General features: G+C 48.9%; 1 protein-coding gene across 1 annotated transcript in view; it reads right to left on the bottom strand.

Annotated features, from left to right (window-relative positions):
* Window positions 1-27,500, bottom strand: part of tenm4 (teneurin transmembrane protein 4) — a gene marked incomplete at both ends in the record, with an annotated part of 134,059 nt that overhangs the window by 47,580 nt on the left and 58,979 nt on the right. The window contains 5 exons of the mRNA XM_084441538.1: window positions 862-1,123; window positions 4,692-4,811; window positions 9,458-9,674; window positions 10,681-10,827; window positions 16,441-16,626. Of these exons, the coding sequence (XP_084297664.1) occupies window positions 862-1,123; window positions 4,692-4,811; window positions 9,458-9,674; window positions 10,681-10,827; window positions 16,441-16,626 (932 nt within the window). The remainder of the gene's footprint in view (window positions 1-861; window positions 1,124-4,691; window positions 4,812-9,457; window positions 9,675-10,680; window positions 10,828-16,440; window positions 16,627-27,500) is intronic.

The raw sequence follows: 27,500 nt of genomic DNA, 5'->3' as shown, positions 1-27,500 counted from the left end.
TGTCGTCACCCGACGTCTGTGCGAGCAGCCTGGCTCTATGAAGGAAACGCTGCTCTTGGTCTTGGTGGGGGCTGGTCTGTTAGGACGTGTGGTGTACTGTTCTAAGTCTTGAGAGGCTGCCCTCGCGTCTGTTTGACTGTTGGCCGCGAACCTGCGGCAGGGCTCAGTGTTAATTGGCTGCCTTCCTTTGGAGGGTCTGGAGGCGTGCGCCGCTAGAGGAGCCTCCTCTGAACAAAGCATTCACTGATACTGTAACATGAACTGTACAAAGCCAAATAGGAGACAAAGTAATTACAGAGGCACACACACACAAACACACACACACACACACACAAACCCAGTAGACAACCACACACACACACACACACCTACATATACACACAACCACACACACACACACACACCTGCACACACAATGTACAGTACACAACCACACACACACACACACACACACACACACACACACACACAAAACACACAGTACTCAACCACACACACACACACACACACACACACACAAACAAGTGACTACACGGAACCCACTATCATGAAGGAAAAGGAATGCGGCGTCTTTTAAAGTCCCACTACCAGTGACCTCGACCTGAGATTACATTCAAAATGTGACCGCTGCAATCACCATGGCTCTGCAGCAGACACAGGACAACAATGCCCACTGTAAACGAGACGCGTTCAGCAGACCAATTACAGGGGAGAGATAGAATCACTGGCCTGCCGTCGTTATTACTGTACCAGCTGATGAATGCTGTTTAGAGTGGGGGGGCAGTAGCTCCTGCTCTGACAGGACACATGGATCATTCTGAGGGGTGGGGGGGGGGCATGGAGGTGGAGGGCAGGGGTCACCTGGATTTCGGGGACGATGGTCCCCCTCTCGGAGCAGGAGCCAGCGAAGGCAGTGAGGGGGGCGGGGCTGACCACGGGGCTGGGCCTGGCGAAGCTGCTGAGGTCACAGCCGGGGATGTCGTTCCCCTCGTGGCGCATGACGATGGTGTCCATGACGAAGAAGCGTCCCCACGGCAGCCACAGCGTGTGCTCCTGCGTGATGAATGGGGCGCGCTCGAAGCGCAGGGCGATGGCCACGCCCCCGTTGGTCACCAGGTCGAAACTGTGACAAGAGCAAGGCAGCGTGGGAGTTAAGAATTAACTTTCAAAAATGAAACATTAAAATTAAAAACAACACATTTCTTCAGTTAGCACACACACAAATATCAACCCTTATTACAATAGCTGTAGTTGTAATCTGCCATGTATCAGGGATTCAATAAACCATGTCGCATTTCATATTGCATTTAATTAATAATTAATTTCTGCTTCTGCACAAAGGAGTAATGAATTCACGTCGCTCCGAATGAAAGACAAAAAAAAACAGCTTGACTAAGTTGTGTTTTATCTCCAGAGGAACAGTGATGATGGAGCAGTCAAGAACTACAGAACCAGATGCACCTTTATAAATTACTGTCACAGGCTGAGCGGATTTCCTTTGACTGTACAAACAGAACAGTCCGAGAGTATGATGTGTGTTTTCGTCCCCTGCTTGTGCACTGCAGGGGGCTCGGGCAGGCCGGCAGTAGGTTTGTGCAACGAAATGGAGGAAGCCGATTCTCTATCGATCCCCCAGATTTGTCCACTCACGCATCGGTCTAAAAGCCCTGCGATGCAATCACATCTGCTGCTGCATAAATGACCTGCTTCATCCTCCCTCCCCCCCCCCCTCCCTCTGCTTCTCCCTTTCTCCCTCCTGCCGGGTCCGGTCTGGTCTGGCCCGATTTGGTCTGGTCTAGTCTGGACTGGTTTAGTCTGGCCTGGTCGAGCCCGGTCTGGTCTAACGGGCTCTTTGTAAATGCCTGGTAAAAGTCTGGTGATATTAGCATGTGGACACCTGCACCGCACCACAGCCTATTAGCAGCCAATCAGCCGCAGGCCTTCAGGGACTGACCCACACCTCCGCTAGGGGCCTGGTCCTCCAAATGATTATAAATCAGCACTTCTCTGCTCTGTGGCCCTTATTTAAGAGCATTCCCTAATGGACAGGGCTGCTATAAAAAGATTACCTGCCCCTCTGGAGCTCTGGACTCTGATTGGCTGAGGCAGTAAATAAAGGTTTGTTCCGCCTTTGGTGGTGTACCCTTGGCTGGGCTGGGTGTGAAGGAGAGAGGGGTTAGTTTCCTGCCTGTGATAGTGGTGAGAGTGATAGTGGTGAATATGATAATGGTGAATGTGATAATGGTCAAAATGTTATAATGATGAATGTGATAATGGTGATAGTGATAATGGCGAATGTGATAATAGTGAATGTGATAATGGTGAAAGTGATAATGGTGAATGTGATAATGGTGAATGTGATAATGGTGAAAGTGATATTGGTGAAAGTGATAATGGTGAATGTGATAATGGTGAATGTGATAATGGTGAAAGTGATAATGGTAAAAGTGACAATGGTGAATGTGATAATGGTGAAAGTGATAATGGTGAATACAATAATGGTGAATATGATAATGGTGAAAGTGATAATGATGAATGTGATAATGGTGAATGTGATAATGATGAGAGTGATAATGGTGGATGTGATAATGGTCAACATGTTATAATGGTGAATGTGATAATGGTGGAGGTGAATATGGTGAATGTGATAATGGTGAGAGTGATAATGGTGAATATGATAATGATCAAAATGTTATAATGGTGAGAGTGATAATGGTGAATGTGATAATGGTGAATGTGATAGTGGTGATTGTGATACAGTAATAGTGCCCCAGTCAGTACCCGTGCTGATCCCCAGTCAACCTGCTTCCCATCCCCCCAAGCCCACTCCACACACGCCCAAACCCTCCTGGACAGATAACCCCATGCTGCATGGCCAATCGATGAGGGGATTCGCTGGCCACTATCAATCATGACAACAGCCTTAAGCCATGTGACAAACCGTATTAAGCTACCCATGCCAGCCTCCCTGGCTTAGCCCTGGGGGGATGCATCATGCTTAGAGGGTTAACCCTGCCAGTGTACACACTGCTCCTCATACCAAATGATTAACAGTCACTGCTCTGCGCTGGCCGTTGTATATTCATCATGGAGCTCAGCGGCCGGTCCTACGCCTGCCTCCTCAAAGACAAACAGATAAAGGAAGGTGAGTGCGGGTGACGCAGCTCTGGCTAAGCTGGGCCCAGGGCAGCATGTCTTCCTCCTAAATGAAGTGTAGGGATGAAAGTGGAGCAGGTCCGTGGTACCTGTCTCACCGTGGCTAGGCTAGTCTAGCTGTCAGGCCAGGGACTCAAACAACTCTTGTTCCACCTAGAAAAGTTCCTCAGTTAATGACGAGGTAATTTCAAAAGCCTAAGCCCCTTGGACAATAAAGTACATATCGTAAAGATGAGTTGAGACAGCTTTCCCATTTCTAAGTGGCTGAACAGCTGAACAGGTGAACAGGTGCACTTTTGATTTCACGCTGCACTGAGCCGGTCCACAGTGATTGCCGGGGACTAGCAAGAGCCTGACTGTGTTTACAGGGAAACCTGGGAGATGGAGCCGTGTTTACAGATATGCCGGGAGGGAATGAGAGAGAGAGAGAGAGAGACAGAGAGAGAGACAGAGAGAGAGAGACAGAGAGAGATAGACATAGAGAGAGAGAGAGACATAGAGAGAAAGAGAGAGAGACAGAGAGAGAGAGAGAAAGAGAGAGAGAGAGAGAGAGAGAGAGAGAGGCAAAGCAATGTGTGGGAGAGGAGAGGGGCCAAGGAGTAAGTGTTAGACAGGGAGCTGTAGAGAGGAGAGGAGGAGAGAGGAGGAGAAGACAGATGGGGAGGAGGAGGGGCGGAGAGGAGGGTTTAGGGGGGGGGGAAGGAGAGGAGAGGAAGGGAGAGGAGATGAGAAGAGAGGAGAGGAGAGAGGAGGATAGGAGCGGAGAAGAGGAGGGAAGGAGAGGGGGAGGGATGAGAGGAGAGAGGAGAAGAGGGGAGGAGAGGGGTGAGGAGAGGAGAGGTAAGGTGAGGGGATAATGCCCTACAAAGGCAAAATACAGTAGCTACGCCAAAAAAACCTTTTAACTGGCCAGCCAAATGGGTTATATGTATATCATATTGTACTGTATATGATATTGCACTAGTTGTACATGTATCCATGAGGTAATTCATATGTTCAAAACCCATTATGGATGATTTGACCTTTGACCATGATGGCTGATTTGACCTTTGTCCAAAAATGTAATTACTGACGTTTTGCCTTTGGAGGGCAGAATAGGAAAGGAGGGGAGGAGAGGAGGAGAGGAGAGGAGGAGAGGAGGAGAGGCACTGAAATACGGGGAGAGGGGATTGAGGAGGGAATTGTCTCAGGAGAGGCTGAAACACTGGAGTGCAGATGAGATGAGAGTGGTGCGAGATGAGTCGAGGATGAGAGAGATTTTGTGAGAGAGGGTGAGATGGAGCACTCTACACACGGAGATGGAGGGGCAGAGCGACTGATTGAGATCAAACCAGCAAGAGGGATGCAGGCTGTTAGGATGGCAGTGACTGATGTAGGTACTGGGAGAAAGGCCGGCTACTCCTGGGACATGATACTGACAGAGGGCCCTGCCTCGCCACAAGGTCTTCGTGAGGGGCACTAGTCCCCTAGCGAGTGTGTGTGTGTGTGTGTGTCTGTGTGTGTGTGTGTGTGTGTGTAGAGTGAGGAGATCCCACCTGCCGTCCTGTCTGGTGATTGTGTAACCGTAGGCTGGGTTGTTGACGAAGCTGATGTTGACTCCAACCAGGGGCGTTCCGTCCGAGGTCACCACTTGTCCACGGATGACACAGGCGTGGCTGGGTAGGGGGACAGGGACACGGAGATGAGCAAGGGACCGTGGAACGAGCCTGTCACCTACACACACCACTATACAGTAGAGTGCTCTCTCCTCGCCCTTTAACCACAGCCATGAATTATTCAACACATACAAGTTGGAGAGTAATGTGAGAAAATATGCAAATAACAACAAAAATACTCCAACACACACCAGCGGCTTCTAGAAGTCTCCGTGGGCTCCTTCACCCTGAGCAGTATAATGAGAGCTCAACAAGACAGGGACGTTTCACCTCCTTTAACCCTAATTACAAAGAAGATTCATATATCCTATTAAAACTTCCCAGAGAGAGAATTAGTAGTATGCAGATCGGGGTAGATCTGCTTCGCTGGTTATCAAGACCCAGACAGATCCGCAGTCTGACGGGCCCTCCAGAACCTGCATAAATTACATCTGATCATCGGCCTCCACCGATCGATAGATGGGACCCGTCCAAATTCCCTGCCCCCTAATCTTGCTGAACTGACGACTTGAGACTCTTCTGTGCCGCGCTACTCTTGTCAAGTCCTGCCCCCCTGTCAATAACGAGGCGCGGTCTGGACGCCTGGACAGAGGTTCTACGGTAGCTTGCAGGAACCGGTCCCTAAACAACGGCTTTGCTGCCAGTGTTTAATTAGACTTGGGCTATTTTTAATGCGTTTGGGTCTTAAGCATTGCCACATACTGGAAACAATTAACACAGCCGTGTAAGAGGCTGCCCTCAACTTGTCCTTACTAGAGGCAAGATCGTTCACCCACAATATCCCGGCCCCAGGACGCCAGCTTTATGCTAATGAGGGCTGCTCATCCCCTTCACAGGACCTTGCACTGCACACTGCTGCACTCTAAACAAGAAGGATGGACCTGCACACCACTGATCTCTAAACAAGCAGGATGGACCGGCACACCACTGATCTCTAAACAAGAAGGATGGACCGGCACACCACTGATCTCTAAACAAGAAGGATGGACCTGCACACCACTGATCTGTAAACAAGAAGGATGGACCTGCACACCACTGATCTGTAAACAAGAAGGATGGACCGGCACACCACTGATCTCTAAACAAGAAGGATGGACCTGCACACCACTGATCTCTAGCAAGAAGGATGGACCTGCACACCACTGATCTCTAAACAAGAAGGATGGACCTGCACACCACTGATCTATAAACAAGAAGGATGGACCTGCACACCACTGATCTGTAAACAAGAAGGATGGACCTGCACACCACTGATCTGTAAACAAGAAGGATGGACCTGCACACCACTGATCTGTAAACAAGAAGGATGGACCTGCACATCACTGATCTGTAAACAAGAAGGATGGATCTGCACACCACTGATCTGTAAACAAGCAGGATGGACCTGCACACCACTGATCTGTAAACAAGCAGGATGGACCTGCACACCACTGATCTGTAAACAAGCAGGATGGACCTGCACACCACTATCTCTAAACAAGAAGGATGGACCTGCACACCACTGATCTGTAAACAAGAAGGATGGACCGGCACACCACTGATCTCTAAACCAGCAGGACCATGCTGCTCTGTGTCCCTCTAGACGCCACACCACATCCGGCCGCCGCATGACCACAGACAGAGCGGCTGAGCTAACGGCTGCCGGCCAGAACGGCCCGCTTCACCGGTCCCGCTCGGCGCTCGTTTCAGGTTACGCTCTGTTCTCCTCAGGACCAGGAGCTGTGGCGGAACCATGTCCGTCTCCCCCCCGTGGGCCCCCGGTTCCTCGCCGTCATGACAAACCATTTGAATATTGAGGTGGAAGATGGAGGAGAGAGGGAGCTGAGCCGAGAAGGGAGGCTACCCTTATGAAAAGAAAATATATTCCCCTATATTTTAACTGTCAATATACTATAGTATGTAAAATATATGGAGGAAATATGCAGAATAATATATGATACATACATAATGTATCGTTTAGTACAAAGAATTGCCGCTTTTCATATATTGCAGTATGTTGGAAAATATAACCACTAGTATATGGAAATGTATTGTTTGATATATTACATTATATTTTCCAATATATCATAATATATTTTTGTTTCATAAGGGTAGGGAGGCCTCCAGAGACATCTTTCAGCAGTGCAGCAGGGATTGGGGAAGCCAGAAGGGGCTTGGGCACCACCTCCAACATCTGCTTCCCCACAATCCAGGCCGGCAGATACATCCAGTGGCGGGAAAACATTCTGGTACTGAGAAGAAGAAGAAAAAAAAACTACAGTACCCATGATCCTCCACTGATACCGAGAAGAAAAAAAAAATCCTCCGGGAAAAATTCACAAATTACCCCAGTGATTTTCAGTAAAACCTGTACTGAATCACATGGGGAACAAACCAACGTATATGTTTGATGCATGGAGGGCCCATCATTAAGCAAGGATGATAAAGGGTTCCATTAGCCCGGAATGCAATGCCAACATCATTACACACGCAAATGACTTGATTACACACTGTAATGGAGGGCAAATAAACATGTCCACTTACTTCACTCACTCAGCTCAGCCCCCCCTCCTCTCCTCTCCTCTCTCCTCGTGCCTGTCTGCCCTCCCCGTTCCCCTCCCGCTAAATAGCAGAGCGTCTGCATCTTCTGCCGCCCCAATTAAGAAGCCGTGCACCCACGGAAAAAGGCGCGCTCTCAGAGGAGGTAAACAGCGCTAACGCTCCAACGCTAATTACAGGCTCACAGTTGCGTGGGAATAAAAGCACAGGTGCCCGGCTTTGAGGTGCACGGCTTTGAGGTGCGCGGCTTTGAGGTGCGCGGCTTTGCGCCCTCGTGGCCGTACTGTATGTTCTACACGCGCAAAGCCCCTGTTTGCTATTCTGGTCAGCTGCTGGAGCGTGTTGGGGGCCCGGGGCCCCGTGGACCCGGGGCCTCGCGGCGCTGTGCGCGGCGGCGGGGAGCTGTGAGCTTCATGCGCTGGCACCTCTGCAGATTTTTTATTTTTTTTGCGGTGGGAGACATCAGGAAGAGTACTCTGACATGCCTGCTAGCAGGAGGAAGTGCACTCTGACATGCCTGCTAGCAGGAGGAAGTGGCTTCGGGGGATCAATAGGGAGATGATCAGGTGACCGGGGTGTGGACATATCAGGGAGGCGCTACTGAGCGTGTCTGCGGGGCTCGGCCGCGGCCCAGAGGCCCCTGTCAGAAGCGCTCATATCTGGTGGGGGGCGGGGAATGAATACCAGGCATGAATAATAGATCACTGCTGGTATTTTTAGGTGAGTCGAGGTCTGGGATCTCGCAGCTCGTCCCAGGATTCTAATGTTTACTTATTCATGGGTGCATTTTCTTGGGAAAGAGATAACTCTCTCTCTGTATCTCTCTCTCTTTCTCTCTGTACTGTATCTCTCTCTGTGTCTCTATCCCTCTATCTACAGTATCTCTGTATATCTCTCTGTATCTCTCTCTCTATCTATTTCTCTCTCTGTATCTCCATCTCTCTCTGTATCTCTATCTATCTCTGTATCTCTCTCTCCCTCTCTATTTGTCTCTCTTGCTCTTTGTCCATTAAAGCAGAACTGTGACACAATGAGTGGCTCTTGAATTCCAGTAAAATGTCACAAAGACATATCGCAAGCACAACACTACTGTACAATAATACAAACTGCACTGTTACCTTTGAGCAAAGGGACACATTCTTGAAACATCTTGACATTTACTAATTGGAAACTGGGTGTTAACCTTGGACAGCTTAAATAGGGCATTGTGGTTAAAGTGGAGTGTTATTTCAAACCGCAGGTCTTAGAGGAGGAAGGTAGAATTGTCTGGAATTATCAAAAGAAAAGACCCTAGACAATGGGATTCTATATGCAGGTGACGTCGGAGAAAGCCAGACAAAGAAAAGGCTCTCTAGCCCACAGCTCCTGTACCACTTAACAAACAACCAGCTCTGAAACATGGTGTTGAAAATTACAGAATAGGAAATGATCTCACTTGAGCAGAGGCACCTCTAAACACCAACTTCTGCTTCAGGAACAAAGCATCGGCTCTGCTGGACTAAAAATAGTGATCGGCGAAAGTAGAACCTCGGTGGCTTATTATGCCTTTGCCTTAAGGAAGGGACATAAAAAATGAAACACCACGCAGCACCATCCTGGTTTACAAAGACAACATGCTTTTTTTGATGCCTCCTATAAAAGACAACAAAGGAACTCCAAGATCGTTCAGATCTAGCATTGTTTATATGACCGAGGCTTGTGTGTCTGTTTTTCGAGGCTGGGTTAAGGGACAGATATACTGAAATAGGCGCCAGGCATGCTAATGCGGTGACGCAGGCTCTCACCAGCAACTACAGATGAAAGCAGGGAGAGGCAGAGGGGGGCGATACGGGGCTCGGCCGCCCTGCCGATGCGAGGGCCTCTCGGGTTGCCAGGCTGGGGTCGCGCCCCAGGGACCGGGCCCCAGGTGGTTTACAGTGCAAATAATCAAAAATATACTGTACAGGAAGATGAGACGCCTCCCATGGCAAGGAGCACTCTCGTCCCTATTCATCCCTGCTCTAACTACCCATCACACCCCTCACTGCCCATCTCAGACCTTCCACTGGAGCATAGACTATCGCCACCGCCCCCCCCCCCCCCCCCCCCCCCCCCTCTTAGCTACTCACCTGCCGTCGAAGGGGTTGGGCCCAGGGATGACGTGGGTGCTGTCGCGGCCCACCAGGAAGCGGACGCGGTCGTAGAAGGACTGCAGGTTGCTCTGCGTGGAGGACATCTGCGTCTCCTGGATGATGTCCAGAGGGTCGGGCGAGCCCACACACAGGGACGTGGTGTGGCAGGTGGCCTGCAGACAGCAGTCGGGGTCCATACAGTCCACCAGCCCATCTGCCCAGGTCACACACACACACACACACACACACACACACACACACACACACACACACACACACACACACACACACACACACACACAAACTTCCCTTTATACTAAGGACACATAAAGAAACTTTGCCAGGAGCTGCAGCTACTTAATTCACATCTCAGCAAGTGAGAAATTATTCATTTCAAATGGTCGATCTCTCGCACAGTTTGAGCAGACACCTCCGTCTGTTTTTTTTTTTTGGAGAAACATCTCGACGCCCCGGCTCACGGCTCGGTAATTTAGCTGAAATAATTCAGGAGTGGGTTCGCCGCCGCGCCTGCGCTGCACTTTACTCCGCCGAAGTGGGTCATCTGACTGCCTGCACTCTGCTTCCAGGGGCCCAGCTGGCCAGATGGGCGATAAAAATAAACCGCCCACCGCTGTCACCAGTCAGTCAATTCCCTGCTAGCTTCCCTGTCCCTGCCGCGGTGAGGGTGGTGTTTCTGGGAGACAAACAGCCCACCACTTTAATAAGGGAAGCTAGTTCCTAGGCAGGGCTGGAGCTGTGGCGGTCACGTACGCTGAGCTGGGAGGGGGTTGGGGGGTGGCGGCCCTCTCGCCCGTGGAGGGCTGTGTGCCCTGGTCTGCCCGGGGCTGGCTAGAGGGACAGGCAGGGGGTCGTCCACCCCCAGGGCCAGCCCATGCTGATGCCCCCGAGCTTGCCTCTCTGATAGAGCCGGCCAGCGTCCAGGGGCTGAGGGGCTGGGGGCCCGGCTCTCTCTCTCCGGCCGAGAGGCCGCTTCAAACCCCCGCCGGTCTACAGTAGTTTAGTATTCCACATAGCACGTAGAGGGAGAAAAACAAAAGAGGCTACTTATTGCTGTTCCTCATTTGAAGTCAGAGCATGCACGGCTAACGCCGCAAATGGATGCTGTGTCACAGTGGGATCATGCTGGTGGTGGATTTAAAAAAAATATATACAAAAAATAAGAAATATATAATTATTTATATTTTTTTCTTTTCTTTTACCTCCATCGTTGTCCTTGCCATCGCTGCAGGCTGTCTCCATGGAGGTGTCACAGCCAGTGCCCCTCCATCCCAGCTGACACACGCAGTACCAGCCGCTGTTACCCAGAGTGCACCTGCCGTTGCCATTGCACAACCCAGGGCAGCCCTCTGAAGACACACAAGGACACATTCACAGAGAGAGAGAGAGAGAGAGAGAGAGAGTGAGACAGACAGAGACAGAGAGGTTGGAAAGAATGTCAAAGTCTCTTCTACATAAAAGCAAAGAGATTGCTAGAACAATAACAAAAATGGAAGACGTTTTATAGAGGCTATTTCTCAAGCTCCAACGCCAGGGGTAGACGTCTTTAGACACTATTTCTCCAGCTTCAACACCAGGGGTGCTTAACCGTCATGTACATGATACAGGGGTGGCAATACGGGGGAAACGGTCCAGAGCTCAAAGTTGATTAATTTGATGCACCACCCATGGAGCTTCTCAGATCCCCCCAGAAGAAGAATCAGATAAGAGGGATCTTCAGGATCACTACAGGCTCTTTACTCCAGCGGACCGGGCTCCTGACCGGGGCTCCTGACCGGGCTTCTGACCGGGGCTCCTGACCGGGGCTCCTGTACCCGCCATGCGCTCGTCATGAAATCATCAGAGAGGTTTGCGTGTCTCCGTTCCTGCTCACATCCTCTCTAACAGCGCCTCAGAACCACACACGAGATTCTGTACACGTACTGTATTTGTCAGTATCGCCGGAATGAATCAGAAAAGCCCAGTCTGTCTCTCAGGTGGGACATTGTTACCCCCCCCCCCTGCCCCGCCCCCGGCCCCGCCCTCTATTGCGGCTCCCTCTCTCAGTTAGCTCTCACTCGAGACTGCTCCCGGCAGATCGATAAGATGATTTCCTCAGACAGAGCGTGTCTTGTCGTTAGACGGTGCGTACGGCACACACGGAGACGGTCGCTGTGGATAAGGCCCGCCTCTCTCGGCCGGACTCCACCGCCGCCCCCGGGCCGGTACGGACACCTCTCTGCCTCCGGCGCTCGCTCACCCGCCGCCGTGCCATCCGGAGGCTCCGCCCCCGGGAGCGCCCGGCGCACTGCTGGAGGACACGCCCACACCCTGACCCACTTAGTCCGGCGCAGACCGAGGAGGCTGCCCAGGAGCTCTTATATCAGAGAGAGAGGAGGAGAGAGAGAGAGAGACAGAGAGAGGGAGAGAGAGAGAACGAAAGAGAGGGATAGGAGGGAGATGAGAGAGAAGAGAGAGAGAGTGAGGGAGAGAGAGAGAGACAGAGAGAGAGAGAGAACGAAAGAGGGATAGGAGGGAGATCAGAGAGAAGAGAGAGAGCGAGGGAGAGAGAGAGAGAAAGAGAGAGAGGAGGGAGATGAGAGAGAAGAGAGAGAGAGAGCGAGGGAGAGAGAGAGAATGAAAGAGAGGGATAGGAGGGAGATGAGAGAGAAGAGAGAGAGAGCGAGGGAGAGAGAGAGAGAGAGGGGTGGGGGGTGAGTGGGAGAGAGACGGGATGGAGGGAATACAGGAGAGAGAAGGATGTACATGGAAGTGGTGGGAGTGAGAGACAGATAGAGGAACGGAGACGGTGAGAGAGGAATACTGGCAGATGAACGGCGTTTTATGACAGAGCAAACATCGCTTTTCAGGCAGATGATTGGATATTGATCAGAAATAAATATCTTCCTGACTGCCACAACAATACAGTAACAATGCTCCAGTGATGCTTCTCACATTACCCGATACATTGCAAGAGCTAAACTACTCTACTACACTAAATGTGATTTTGTGATTGTGTGATTGTGTTTTTTTCTAAAGCAATAAAAAATAAGGGAAATACTGTAGTTGTAGGTGGATACAGATCTCTAAGAAACTGTGTGTATTCCAGATGGTACCGTAGGCTGTGTTTAAAACGGTTTAATTTCTATTTGCTCCCCAAAGGACAGAGGTTTCAACTGTTGAAGAGCGACCTTTCTGAATATCGAGCCTATTTCTCGACGGGTGATGGGTTTAGACCAGGACACCGCCTCTTAATAGATCGACTGGACGAACAACTCTATCTGGACTGACAGGGGAAGCAAGGATTAGTCAGTTCCGGATGCTTATTACGAGGATGAATAAATCAGGATTCTGCTCTCTGTTGGCAGCTTCTTAATTGGCAGGCCTTTCAGAGCAGGGCCCACATGGAGGACGGCCGGGTCTGATGAGACGGCTCCACATGCCCGTCCACAAGCGCTGCCGGGACCGCTGGGACCACCACGGGACCGCTGGGACCACCACGGGACCGCTGGGACCACCACGGGACCGCTGGGACCACCACGGGCGGTCTATTACTAGGGACAGAGAGAGACGGAGAGGGAGAGAGAGAGAGAGGAAGGGAACGAGGGAGAAAGAGAGATGGAGGGAGGGATAGAGGGAGAGAGAGAGAGGAAGGGAGATGGAGGGAGAGGGGGAGGGAGAGAGGGAGGGAGAGAGGGAGGGAGAGGGGGGGTGGAGGGAGACAGGGAGGGAGAGAGGAAGGGAGAGAGGGAGGGAGAGGGGGGGAGATGGAGGGAGAGAGGGGGGGAGAGAGGGAGGGAGAGAGGGAGGGAGAGATGGAGGGAGAGAGGAAGGGAGAGGGGGGGGTGGAGGGAGAGAGGGAGGGAGAGAGGGAGGGAGAGGGGGGGGAGAGATGGAAGCAGATGGAGGGAGAGAGGAAAGGAACGAGGGAGGGAGGGAGATGGAGGGAGGGAAAGAGGGAGAGAGAGGAAGGGTCATGGAGGGAGAGAGGGAGGGAGAGAGTGGGAGGCGGAGGGAGAGAGAGAGGGACAGGAAAAGAGAGGGAAGGAGAGACAGAGGGCTGCTGCTTGGCCTCCATCCCCCTGCTTGCGCTGCACCAACCAGAGCATGAGCTCTTTTAATTAAAGGACAGAACGCTGCCTCAGCACCAACCGGGCACCTCCGCTCAGCCCTGACCCAGACCACGGCCCTGACCCAGACCACGCCCCTGACCCAGACAGCATGGCTACACAGTGAGCCCGGAACCCCGCACCTCACAGGAGCGACGCGCGCCCGATTCGCCGGCTATGTGTAAAAGTGCTAAGTGGAGATTTGCCGTGTGGCGAAAAAAAAAGGTGACGGCCAGCCAGCGGCTGTGACGACGGGGGTTCGTAGCGGATTTGAGGAGCGGGGCGTCGGCGTACATGGATGTGTGGGAGGGGTAGGTCCTGGGGGTGGGGGTGGGGGAGGGGGGGGGGGTTGTTCTGTGAACGCCGGGTGTATTTAGGATGGGTGGACATGGATGGAAGGTCAAGACAGAAGGAAGGAGGAATGTCATACCTTTCACTACCTTATCCAGATAGTGAGCTTGGGGGGAGATAAAAGACAGGACAGGTGAGGGAGGTTTGGAACACGTCCGGGACCACACAGTAAGGCAGGGGGTTAGTTTACACTACAGGAGGCATGGCAGAAGAGGTGCGGTAGTGAAACAAACAACATGCTTTTACGAGCAACACGACACACACACACGCACACACACACACACACACACACACAAGCCTAGAGCCAGGCAGGCAGGGGGCGTGAGAGAGAGATAGAGAGAGAGAGAGAGAGAGAGAGAGAGACATATGCTCAGCAAAGAATATTTTATTTTGCCCCCATTTACCAAGTGCAAGGACCAGCAGAATATCTCGAGGGAGAATTTCACAGCACATACTGTACACTGTACAGCAACAAGAGATCGATGCACGCATTACAACCCTTTAATCTCTCAAGCAATATCGGTTTGACAGGGGGGGTCAAAATGTTGGGCAGAAAAAGCTTTTAATCTGGGAAGACCTCACCTGTCTACAGACAACAGGACCATCGGTCACTCTCCCAGGGGTCAGGCAGAGTCAGACCTCCTACTACTGGCCACTTTGGAGCTGGCACAGGGGCCGTCAGTGAAGACCATCGGTTCAAATGGGGATCTTTGGCTCCGTAATGGCTGATGGTGAGGGATATTCTAGTGGAGGGAGTGTGTATCTCAATATGGCACTTATAAAAGGCCTGTCAATAATGGAGGAGGAGCATATTAAACATTCACTGACTAAGCTCTGGGCTCTGGGCTCTGGGCTGGCCCTAGCTCTGCTCTAAGATGTGCCTGGGCTCCGTGAGACAAACCTCCCTGGTTTGAATATGGTTTGCACCTAAATGGCCGGGATTCTCACTTTTGTCCCCTTTCCCCATTCACTCAGGTCTGTGGGCGTAACAAACGTCTTTTCATCGGTACGCTGTCTGTGGTGAAGGGGGGGGGGAGCGGACGGCCATTGTCTCGTTACTTCCTCTCTCCCTGGCCCGGGCGGCTGCGCGCCCCGCTGAATGATAAGCAGGGTGTGTGATGTTGCGGTTGTAAACAGTGATGGAAACAAAGAAGCGCCTGCGGCACCTGTCTGGGCTGCGGAGGGGCGACAGGCTCGTTCTTTAGACGCGGGAGAGTGACGACGGAGAGGAGAGGAGCACAGAGGAGGATGAGGAGCGAGGGGGGGGGGCAACATTTGATGGTAAACAGACAGAAAATCAGACAGACACTCTGGGGAAGCAGGCGTTCCACAGCTGGACCTCTCACTGAACCGGACATGACATTCTAGAGATGGCCCGACTCTACCAGAGCAGCTCCAACGAAATCCCATTGTAAAGAGAACTCTCCCTACTGTACAGTTCCAAGTTCCAATTAGTCCGACCGCCGGTGTGAAATTACTTCACTTCAAGTGTTTTGTGCGTCAAAAGGGCCACTTCACAACTATCAATGACTGAAATCATTCCGCAGTGAAATAAATAAATAAAAATATCCTAACCCAACTAGCTCAACTCAAAGTAGCCAAATCATTTGCCCAGAATATCGTAGCATCAGCCCATTTCTGCCTGTTGAGACTGAGCTTGTCTCAGTGCTAAAGCTGCGTGTTTGCAGACAACACTGAGGTCAGCAGGAGTTTGACTTCTGTCAGTCTGATACTGTAATGCTCGTCCCTCTGCCCTCATGGTGCACTGTTTCCATCCTGCGGCGTGCCCTCCTCTCTGACCTGTGGCCGGCTGCAAGGATAAGGCTTCAGGGCTTTTATGGCCAGAGGGCTTCGGAGCCTGAGGGTTTTCAGGCTGGAGGGTGAGCCCATGAGGCGTTAGCAGCATGGCTCTGGAACGTAGGAGAGCTGCTGCTGCTTGGTTTGGGCTTCCCATGTACCGCCGATCGGGAAATCACTGCTAAAGTAGCTGAACTAGTGGCTCACGCTACAGAATCAAAGCACTGGTACTTACAAAAACACTGTTTAGTGAACAAAGAATAGTCGCAGAGTACCCTGCATAAGTTATTAGATCTTGTCAAGGATTTGCTAACATTTTTACAGTGAAATATACAGACTACAAAACATATTTGAAGTAAAAAAAAAAATCAACAGCATTGCCTGTATTCAGCTGACTGCCCCCCAAAATGTCATTCATGTGTCTGACCTTTTCCCTCCTAGGACAGGAAATCAAGAGGCGGGAGAGAGAGAGCGGCCGGGGGGGAGGATGAGTATAAAGAAAGGACACCGTAGCACATTCCCACATTAAAATGCATGAAGTCAGGCCTCATATCCTTCAGCAAACCTGTTCATGCTATGCCGAGTTGCACAAATTCAATTAAGCATGCTTTCCTGCGCTATGCCGTCACTGGACCCACCTGCCCACGCACCCAACACTCCAGACAGACAGACAGACAGACCATGCCCCCCCCCCCCCCCCCGCTCCCACCCCTCCCCACCCCCTACCGATGGTGCAGTGCTCTCCGTTCCAGCCGGGGCTGCATTCACATCTCCCGTCCTTGCAGGTGCCGTGCTCGTGACAGCGCGGGTGACACGCCCTCTGGTCACACCCGGCGCCCGTCCAGCCCTCGTCGCAGCGGCAGGTCCCCGACACGCAGATGCCGTGGCCGCCACAGTCCGCTGCACACATCTCTGTGGGAGAGGAGAGGAGAGAAAGAGAGAGGGGGGGGGGGGGGTGGACAGAGAGAGGGAACGGGGGGTGGACAGGAGGGACAGGGAAGACGAGGGGGTGGACGGGACAAGGCCACAGGGTTGAAGAGAAGACAAATCCAGGAGTTAGTGTCAGGGAGAAGCGGCCACGCTCTGCTGCCTTGTCTGATGACGGTTGTAAAGAAATTCCTAGACCTCATAAGGGGAAATCCCTTCTGACAATACAAATCTAATAAGTCTATTACAAAGAAAGGACATGGATGGTGGCGGCCCTAGCAGAGCGATTCTTCTCTCTGCCTCTTCCTCCTTTAGTAAATTCCTCCCTTTGTGCCATGAGGAGGGGTGAAAAGCAGGCAAAAATCCAATTTGAGCTTTCTATAGGAGCTGCAACACGTCAGATTTAATTAAAATGTGCTTGGCTGCATCTGTAATGAGCTGAGAGCTCTCTAAATATCCCCAAAGGTGATGGGCAGTAAAAGCACCCCCCACCCTCCCTGACACTTTGGTAAATATTGCAAGATGTTGATTTAATGTGCATGTTGTATAGTTGGCCTCTGCCTCATGGGGGAGAACGGTTCCGGGGGCCACGCCGATGCAGGGCACCACACGTCAGTATGCTACTTTTCTGTTTGTCCTAAACCCAGCGCCCTCTGCCCGCACCAGCGTGTGACATATCTCCGACGATGACGTATGGCCGAGGGCGCTCCCCATCAGTGGTCACCAGAGAGGAAGAAGAAGAAGAAGACGTGAGCTTCAATGGCGGCGTTGGTCTGGGCGTGTTGTAGCTACAGTACTGCTGGAGCTGGGACAGAACCTACCACACTCCATCAGGTCAGAACGGGGTGACGAGGACAGTACTGTGAGAAATTACAAATTCTGGCAGTTCTACTTGTGAATCACCTCTTTTTCAACTATGCAGTTCTGACTGAGGCATAGTAAGGTTAGCCTGGCTCACACATTCAGCTCCACACAGATCAGTCCACGACAATTTCCAGAAATGACAAAATAAACGGGCCAATCGGGGAGAGTGTTGTAAATGCTATTGTGCCCCGCCCTCTGCTATTCTAACTCCAGTGGGAAGGCAGCCACTGATTGAATTTGGCAAAGGTTTTGTTACGCTGGCTGAAGGAGTTTGTCAAGGCAAGTATTCCCGCCCACTGACATCGTTCTGGGCATCTAGAAGTCCAGAATTTTTGTGAGGAAGTCTGGCTTCCAGGCTACAGTAAGGCACGTGTGAAGTGAACAAGAGCCATGTATCCCTGTGTGATTAGTCAAACCTGTTCACATCAGTCCATGGGGGACAGGAATGAAGTTGGCCACTATTAATAAGTAAATTACAGCTTGTTCAGTGCCTATTTTGTTATTGTTATAAATTCAATAGAGTTGACCTTTTCAGTCACAAAGCATAAGTCAAGCTTTAAAACCCTTAAAGAAAAATCCCTCCCTCCTACTAATTACAGAGAACGTCTTGATGGAATTATGCAAATGACCCCTTCATTTCACGTGCAACATATCAATTAGAGACATTTAATTCAGGGCTACTTGGGGTCTTCTACAACACACAGACACACACGCACGAACACACACACACGCAAACTGCGGAAACATTATGCATGATCAATTGTGCATGTAAACATAAAGCAGGTTTGGACAGGAATCTGGGATAAAAGCCTAGTACGAAGCATTAACACATGTACTAACGACTTATTTAGGAAATGTGTTTGCTATATTTTCAAACCACTGCATTAGCATCTCCGGGTCTGTCAGAGTGGAAATAAAATTGCAGTCTTTATGGGTGTTGCCCTGCGTTACTCTATCATCAACCGAAATGTAAAACTGAAAAACGACCTAATAAGTCTCTTATATGCCGACTAGCAGAAGGGCTGCTAATTCATGCAAATCTCGCCTGTTCACGGCATCTCATTTGGAGGAAAGAGATGAAAGATCAGGCCTGCCCGCCTACTTCAGCTCAGAGGTTTGACACTGGGAGGCAAACTGTGCCTATAGCACACGCACAGAAGGAGCCTGGGAGACATCGGTTCTCTTAGAACAGAGGAGGAACCTTTAACGTGATGAAGATGCAATTACAGCCAGCAGGGGGGAAGCCTTATTATAGACACCCCTGAATCCTGCCGCAGGATGGCCATTACCTGCACTAAAGGACCTTGTAAACAGACCTTCAGGGTGTGAAGACGGCAAAGAAGCCAGTAAAAAAAGCACATTAAACCTAAGGCATTGAGTCCCCGTGTCGCTGCGTAAAGCACAACGTCTCTGCGGAGCTGAGCTGCACCTGTAACCGTCCCAGCCTCCTCCTGCCCTGTCGCCTCCCCGTGATCCACCGCTTGGTCCTTGGGTGTTGGTCAATCACAGATTTGTTTTGGTCGAGCGGTCAGGCGAAAAAAAAAAAAACATTCTCCGCGCAGCATGAGACACCGAGATTGGCGCCGCAGTTTGGCACGATGGCCAGCAGAGTGATGCATTCTGGATGCTGTGTCCTTCATTCTCAACAAAACTAGGCCTATATTGAAACATGGCTCCATGAAGTCATTAGCCTGTTGTTACTCATTTGTGTCATTCACTTAAGATAGTTTTTCATTAAAAAATAATAATTAAAAAAATTAACCTTTATTTATGCAGGGAAGGCCCTTGAGAGCAAGCTCTCATTTACAAGGACGCCCTCTTACAGTATACTTGTAAGAAGGTAATGACTCTATGAAAATCAACCGGTCCAGTTTTAGTGAGTCTGGAGCCTGTTGCGTTCATCAGGTGTGTAGAAGGAGAAAGCAGGCTTTCCTGATTCACTATTCACACGTGTGAATAGTGTTTCAGTCTGATGTGTGACTGCGAGCATGTTTGATAGTTTGAATCATTAGTACTTAGGAGTGAGGACAGATACATAGGGAGATTGCCACAGAGGACATTAGAAATACACAGAAGACAGTGTTGCTCTCTGCGAATCGTAAAAGAGGGCCAGCCCAACCTTTCATAATAAATACAACGGTGTGTAAGAAACCCATCACCAGTTACAAAGCGCAGAGCACTATGATTCACCGCATCAAGTGGCTTCAACACGGCGGCTGAGGCATGTTCATACACAACATCACCATAATCAAAAACAGACATTATCAGTAATTGCACAATTGACTTTCTAGTGAAGAATGAAAAGCAAGCCCTATTCCTGTATAGGAAGCCAATTTTTCTCCTCAGCTTTTTGGTAAAGTGTTCTACATGGGTCTGAAAAGAGTGCTGCCAAATGCCAAGATATTTATTTGAGTTAACAATTTCAATTTTCTTGCCTTGGAGTGTATGAATACTGTATGAATTGTCGAACGTACTGTAGGGGACCGTGAGAACAGCATCCATTTAGTCTTGTCAGGGTTTAGGACAAGCTTGTGATAAAAAAAAAGACTGCTGGAATGCATCAAAGCCAGTCTGCAGGCTTGCAGCGGCCGATGCAGAAGTGGGGGCAAAACTATACAAAACAATCATCAGCATAATAATGGATGTCACTGTACAATGCGGAGAGGGGGGACAATATTATTAAATAGAAGTGGACCTGAGATGGACCCCTGCGGAACGCCTTTACCAATCACAAGAGAGCTGGACCTAACACCATTAGCCACAATGGCCTGCTTTCTCCCAGACAGATAGTTAGAGAACAAGCTAACCAGAACCAGCTAGTTATAAAACACGAGTGGAAATAATACGAAATTTCATATTTCCACTCTACAAGGATAAAATATTTAGCAAGTTACTTTACTTCATTAGTTTATAGTGTTGTGGACAATCCCCATTAACTGACTAACATACACAGTAAATAGAGCAGCTTTAGCCTACATTACATGACATGACATTACATTAGAGTCATTTAGCTGACACTTTTATCCAAAGCAACTTACAATAATTGCGTTTAACAGACCCACCAGAAAAACGCGGGCAAAAATCCTTGATTATGCAGTCAAAAATCCTTGATTATGCAATGGAATATGCTGGGTTTTTATGTGATTTTATGCGATGAAAATGCGGGGATTTTCTGAAGTTGCGGGAACTTGGGAATATTGCGAGAATATGCAAAAAATGTAAGAACCTGTCCTGTATTTTCGTGCACACCCCACTCTAATGCATATAGCCTACACTACTGTACGTCTTCACATGCTTGGAATGATACGAGAAATAACAAAACCATAGCCTATGCGAGAGCGCCTAGACCAGGTATGGTATAGACCGGCGTCATGATTGAAGGCAGCCTTAAAAGGCAGCCCTGGAACTTATAAACAACCCCCGATGTCTGGTCTCTGTGGTCGTCCAGGTCATTTGCTATTTCCAAGTTCATCAGACCAAACATTTTGCCCATGCCTATGATCTGATGTTTATTGTTTTGATCTTAATATAGTCGATGCAGCTGTGCTTTAGCCTACTCTTATTGGCTATTTATTTCCTTCATTCATGATGAGAATAGCAGAGGACTTTGAACTTGATGCATTAAACATAAATTGGTGCAATTCACTAGAATGCAGGAAATGAGATGTCTGACACTCATAATCTCATGGGGGAGGACCACCAGACCCCTGCTTGATTGTGTTCCGTGAGCATGGGACTGCTGGCAAGGTGTCCCTTATTTTTCCCCATTGAAGGTGGCAACCCTACAAACGAGGTGAAAAACATTAAAACTTGAAGCAGAAAAATGCGGGAAGTATGAAATCAAGCGAGCCCCGCATATTCCACGTTTTTTGCGCGGAGTTCAGTGGTTATCGCAGTGAAAATGCACTCTTTCTAAAATTATGTGACCCTTGCATAATCTGCGCCTTTTGCCTGATTATGCAATGAATTATGCGATCGCATAATCGCGTTTTTCTGGAGGGACTGGTTTAACATAGGGAGTCAGTGTACTACTACTCACCAGAACCCGCACATGCATTTTCTTTCTAAACAAGAGATTAAGAGCATAATCTAGTGCTGAAGCCAAAGTGCAAGAGTAGCAAACTAAAAATACAATAGGTGCTTAAGAGTGAGGATGGTCAGTGGGCAGTTCATTCCACCACTGCGGGGCCAGGACAGAAAAGAGCTGTGACCGTGTCAATCGACCGTAGGGGCCTCGGAGTAATGGGGCAACCAGTCACCCCGAGGTAGCAGGGCATAGTGGTCATGTCAGGAGGGGGTGTAGGGCTTGACCATGGCCTAGAGGTAGGATGAGACTGTTCCTTTCATTGCCCTGTAGACTAGTACCACAGTTAAACTGGATGCAAGCCGCTATAGGGAGCCATTGTAGAGAGCGGAGAAGGGAAGTTGTGTGGGAGAACTTGAGGTGGTTGAACACCAGGCAAGCGGCAGTTTTCTGGACAAGTTCCAGGGGTTTAATGGCTGACGCCGGTGCCCCAGCAAGGAGAGAGTTGCAGGAGTCCAGGCGGGAGATGACAAGGGGGATGAGCACCTGCACCGTTTCGTCAGTGAGGAAAGAACAAATCCTCTTGATGTTGTAGAGCAGGAACCTGCAGGAGCGTGTGACGGATGTGATATGTGCTGAGAACGACAGTTGGTCATTGAAGGTCACACTCAGATTCCTCGCAGTCTGAGTAGACAGGCAGACTGGGGGGTGTTCCAGAAAGCGGGTTTAGTGAAAACTCTTGAGTTTGCTAACCTCAAGATTAAATTGCATTGAATCTCAGGGTTAGAAAACTCAGTTTTCACTTATCTACAGGTGTGAAGGGAACATGGTTCCATGGACAGACAGAGACATAAAGCCCTGTGGGTCTGAAAGGCTTGTGACTGGCACCTCATTGTATGCTGAAGCTATTCTCCTCAGTGAGCTGCAGAGAAAGCGCCGACTCATCGCCACTGACAGAGCGGTGCACTGATGTGCAAGAAGCTCAGACTTAACAGCCCATTTCCATCCAAATCCCCAGGATTACCTAATAGGTCAGTCTGTCTGCTTTTTATTAATGGAGCAGAGAGGAAGTCATGGATACTAAGCGCCTCCTGATTTAAAATCTCATTTTAGACTCATTTCGCAAGAATACTATCCATCAGTTATTACAAATACCGCACTCACATATCACGCCACACACACACATATACACATACACACACACATTACACTCTGCATACACACAACACTGACTGAACTACTTTTTTATGTAGTTTTTTCTTAGCGTATCCTTTTTTGCACTAGCATTTTGTACTCACCCTTTGCACTGTCCTGTCTTTGCACTGTCCTGTCTCGTCCCTGCATCCTGTCTAATGTTGTCTCCATGTAATGCACCATGACCCAAAGCAGTAGTACATTGAACAACTGCATGGCAATAAAGACATTCTGATTCTGAAAAGCTTCTTTAGTTTTTTCTTATTCAACGTATTGATAATCGATAGCTGACAGCTGAGGTCGATCAGCATGCGGGGAGGTTAAACGGCCATCCGTCTCTTGGCGTAGCCCTGGGGAAATGGAGCTGCTGGAGGTGTTAATATGCTCTTGTGAGTGCGTGCCGATCACAGAGCCATCTCGGAGCCTGGCTGACAGAGGTTCTTGTGTACGGCAGGCTGCTCCACCTCCTTCTAACTTGGCTGACAGAATGTGGCTAGATGGGGTACAGCTACGGCCTGCGTAGAAGGCTACTGTAGTTCCCATAAATGCAGAGACCGGTCATACCCCAACCCCAACCCAACCCTATACTGTACCTAAGCCTAACCTTAACCCTAAACCTACTGTAACCCTAAACCTTAACCCTAAATGTCCTCTGCATTTATGGGAACTAGCCTTTACTGTCCTTCTACACTGGTTGTAGCTGTACCCCTTCTATCCACAACCCTGAGGGTGGTTGACGTGTGCGTCAGGCTGCTCTGCCCAGGGAGAGGAGTCCCAGAGGAAGGGGCGGGATCCTGCCCAGGGTTGATTTCCATGTTGTATACGTGCATGTGCAAAGTTAGCAAGTGCCAGGTTACGCAATGCGCACATGTGATCAGTTGAATGGAAGTGCAGCTAGAGGCGGCCGTTGTGTTGAGCAAAGCATTAAATGCGTACAGCTGTCGTTGGAGTTATTGGATTATCATTGGTAGCAGAGGATGGCCGCTGCCAATTACAAAGTCTCACCGGCGTTTGATGAGAAGAAGTATTAAGAAAGTTGGAAAAATTAGGTTGATATTTGGAGGCTGGAGGCTTGGCGGTTGCCTTATCACTAACGGGAAAAGTGAGGGACAGCGCACTGGAAATCCCTGCAAAGGATTTGAACAAAGATGATGGAATCACTACACTTCTAGCTAATTTGGGTTCTGTGTTTTTAAAAGAGCAAAGAGATGGGCCCATATGAGGTGTAAACAGGGTTTGATCCGATCACAAGGGAAGAGGCCGTTTCCATGGGTGATTACATTGTTGAGTTTGAACATCGGTTCAACAGTACGTACATTTGAAATGGAGCTTCCAGATGCTGTGCTAGCTTTTAAGCTACTAGATACTGCTGGACTTAATGGTAAAGACAAACTGTTGGCGATTTCCGCTTTTCCAAGCCTCTCATTTGAGAACATGTCTGCTTTGAAGAGAATATTTGCTGATAATTAACCACGGGGGGGGGGGGGGGGGGGGGTGAACTGCTATTGAGTGGAGATTCTGATTGCCTACTACACGTGATTTACCGGCAAGCAAGATAGAAAATCAAATCTGCAAACAGCTGGAGATCCTCATGGAAGAATCCTTTGACACAGCTTGCACTGGAACGGTGTGTGAAGAAAAGTGGCTTGATCATTACATAAGTGGACTAACACAGTGAACTAACGGAAACGAAAGACATAAAGAGTGCAAGACCGTTGAAGAACATTCAAGACCATTCAAGAACATTCAAGACCATTCAAGGCCATTCAAGACCATTCAAGACCATTCAAGTTTGGCGATGGGACAGTTGTTTACTCTACAAAGAAAGTGTAAATTCCAGCCACGACAGGAAAGAAGAAATGTCGAATTGAAACATAAGTTGTCTCAGCACATATCACATTGCTTTTAAGCAAAACTTCACTGAAAATAGCTGGTGCAGTTTTGGACACTGAAAATGACTAAGTCATAATGTTCAAGCAACCAGTGGCACTTCAGGACATTACTGTGTGAACAAAAGAGGTCAGAGGACCCCAGATGACAGAGAAAGGCCGAGGTGTGGTCAACAGTCAAGGTGGTGTGGTGATATTTGTCAGGCTTGGGGCACCTGTGTTCGGGTACATCAATCCAGGCTTCAAAAGGGATATGGTCCGCAAGCAATGCTGGGAGAAAGTGTCAATCAAATGGACGGGACTGAAAATCATACCACGCTACCAGAAGCTGAACTGAATGAGAACTAGAAATGTGCAATTTGGGGAAATTGCAAGTGTGGTTGCCCATTCTGTCATCATTATTACTTAGTGTTGGGTGTGTGTGTGTGTGTGTGTGTGTGTGTGTGTGTGTGTGTTGAGTGTGTGCATGTGTGTGTTGGATGTTGTGTGCATGCACTTGTAGTTCTTCCTCTGGGTTACATTAAACCCTACAATGGCTTTGATTTTAACAAGGAATCCTGTGAAAAAGAAAATTAGAAGACATTTTGATTTTACAACCTATGGTTCAAGAGTTACAGACCAAAAGGTAAAGTGGGCTGTTATAGCGCCACTGTGAGGCCCATCAGTGTAATTATTTTCCCCCGAATAGGACTCTTGACTGTTAACCTCTCTACCAAGTTTGCTAACTGTAGGCCTTAAGGTTTCCGAGATACAAATATTTTGAGATTTTCCCTATTCCCATTCAAGTCAATGGGGAATTTTAATTCACAAAGAAATTAATATGAATTAAACTATCAAAGATATTGCTTAGCAATGAAGCACATGATTCCCGATGAAGCCGGTCGATTTGACATATGACTCGTGTGTGTGCCGTTAGAACTGTGGGAGGAGTAGCGTGGCAAACTTTTGGGGTTGCTCTAGATCCAAACCAACCAACCAAACAAACAAACCAACAAATAAAGTCGACCAAGTACTAGAGAAAGCACTAATGAGAAAGACTATGACACTGACTATGACACTGAGGTCGAGGGTGAAGAAGAGACACCAATGGATAAGGACAGTGAGAGCGAAAGTGGGGAAGAGGTACCTACAAATGATGAAGCCCTTGATGCTGAGGAGAGCAGTTAGCCCTCTCACATATCAATTCAGTCTGGAGGTGATACTCATCAATCTGACCCATCACAGACACACTCAGCCACAACTCGTGAAGTGGACTAGTAGTTACACAGATAATGAACCTGGAAAAGTACACAGTGAAAACTTCCTCAGCCGGGCAGGAAGCTTGGAGAGACCAAACGCAACCCCCAAAGGGACACACGGCCTCTGTCCACTGAGTCTCGCCACTGTCACAATCAGTTCCAGGGACGGACATGGTTCTCGTCGCAAATGTCACCGACAACGAAGCCGTGAGCGCAGTAAAGACCACCGCCGCGAGCCCAGCCCAGAACACAGCAGAGCGAAGGACAGAGAAAGGAGAAGAGGAAGGAAGAGAAAAAGTAGGAGGAGAAGGAGGAGGTAGAGAAGTGATTCTCCTGAAGCTCAGCAAATTAGACTCGCTTAGCTTGAAACTCTCATCCTCCTAGGACAGGAGGGCGTTTGAGATTATGCTAATGCATTCTTATGTTTCCTGAATGCATGTTTACTGTTGTTTGTTGTGTTTAGTTGTGCTCTGTGATCCATTGTTCATTTGGCTCTGTAACTCATGCAAAAGTGTTCTCTGACAGGATGTAAAGAACATGAGATAAATGAGGCGATTTCTCCCACTATAGTATGCACTAACCATTTTATACTCCTATATTTGTCTTTGACGATGATGATCTGAGTCTTTTTTGTCCATCTGTTCATTTGGGATACTTTGTGTAAAATGTTATTTTTCAACTTTAATAATTCACTTTAGTCCAGAAGAATCCTTTTTTTTTACTGTGTTTTTCTTTAAAGAGAAAGGGGGAGTTTGTTAAATTCCATGTTGTACACTGTGCAAAGTTAGCAAGTGCCAGGTTCAGATCATGTTATCGCTAGTAAAATCGTTTTCGTCAAAATGCTCTCCACAAACCTGCAGGTTTGACCTACAGAGCGCTGGGATTGGAGTGTTAATAGGGAGCCAAGGCGTACAAGTACGCCATTCGTAAAACTATGGGTTCGCAGCCACCATCTTCTGCATGGGAGAAAATGAAATAATTAAAAATCAATTAACAACAACACATACCATTTTGGATAGACACCAAAACCATATAAAAATATACTAAAAGTGATATAATAATAAAATTCTAACTATATCAACTTCCATTGCAATAATGTGGGGTTTCTAAAAGGTACTTTTCATTTATTTGAAGTTGTAGTTATTTTACAGTGAACTACATCCAGGTACTCTGCCGTGTTTTGAGCACTTCACTGGAGAGTGCAGCTGACCCGAGCACGTTGGTGTGCTTCGTGAACATGAGTCAGTTGCTCTTGAATTAGAGCACAGATAAAATAAAACCCCATCGGAAGCATGTGGCGATTTTTTGGTCAGAACATCAATGCCAGTGACCACTCGGTGAGTTTCCTGTCTTTGAAAACGAGAGCTTATGGTGTTTTTGAGGGATTTTGTCTATGCACCTATGGATCCATTGAGTGTGTTAGTGGTGACGGGCTATATCTCAAGAGTGCACTGTTTGATGAAACTTTGATATCGGACGTTGTATATGATCGTAAATAACCTTATAACATGGCTTATATTGCTAAATTCCGAACCTGGCCTTTAAAGTTTTATTAAAGAGACGACCCACGGCCTTGCTGCAGGCGTGTGTTCCGCTGCTGAGCGGGTCTTAGCTGGGCCCTCCTGTCCCCAGACAAATATAAACGTAAAT

The sequence above is a fragment of the Borostomias antarcticus genome (assembly GCF_949987555.1).
Source record: "Borostomias antarcticus genome assembly, chromosome: 1".
NCBI lineage: Eukaryota > Metazoa > Chordata > Actinopteri > Stomiiformes > Stomiidae > Borostomias > Borostomias antarcticus.
This window is presented reverse-complemented; position numbering and strand designations above follow the sequence as displayed.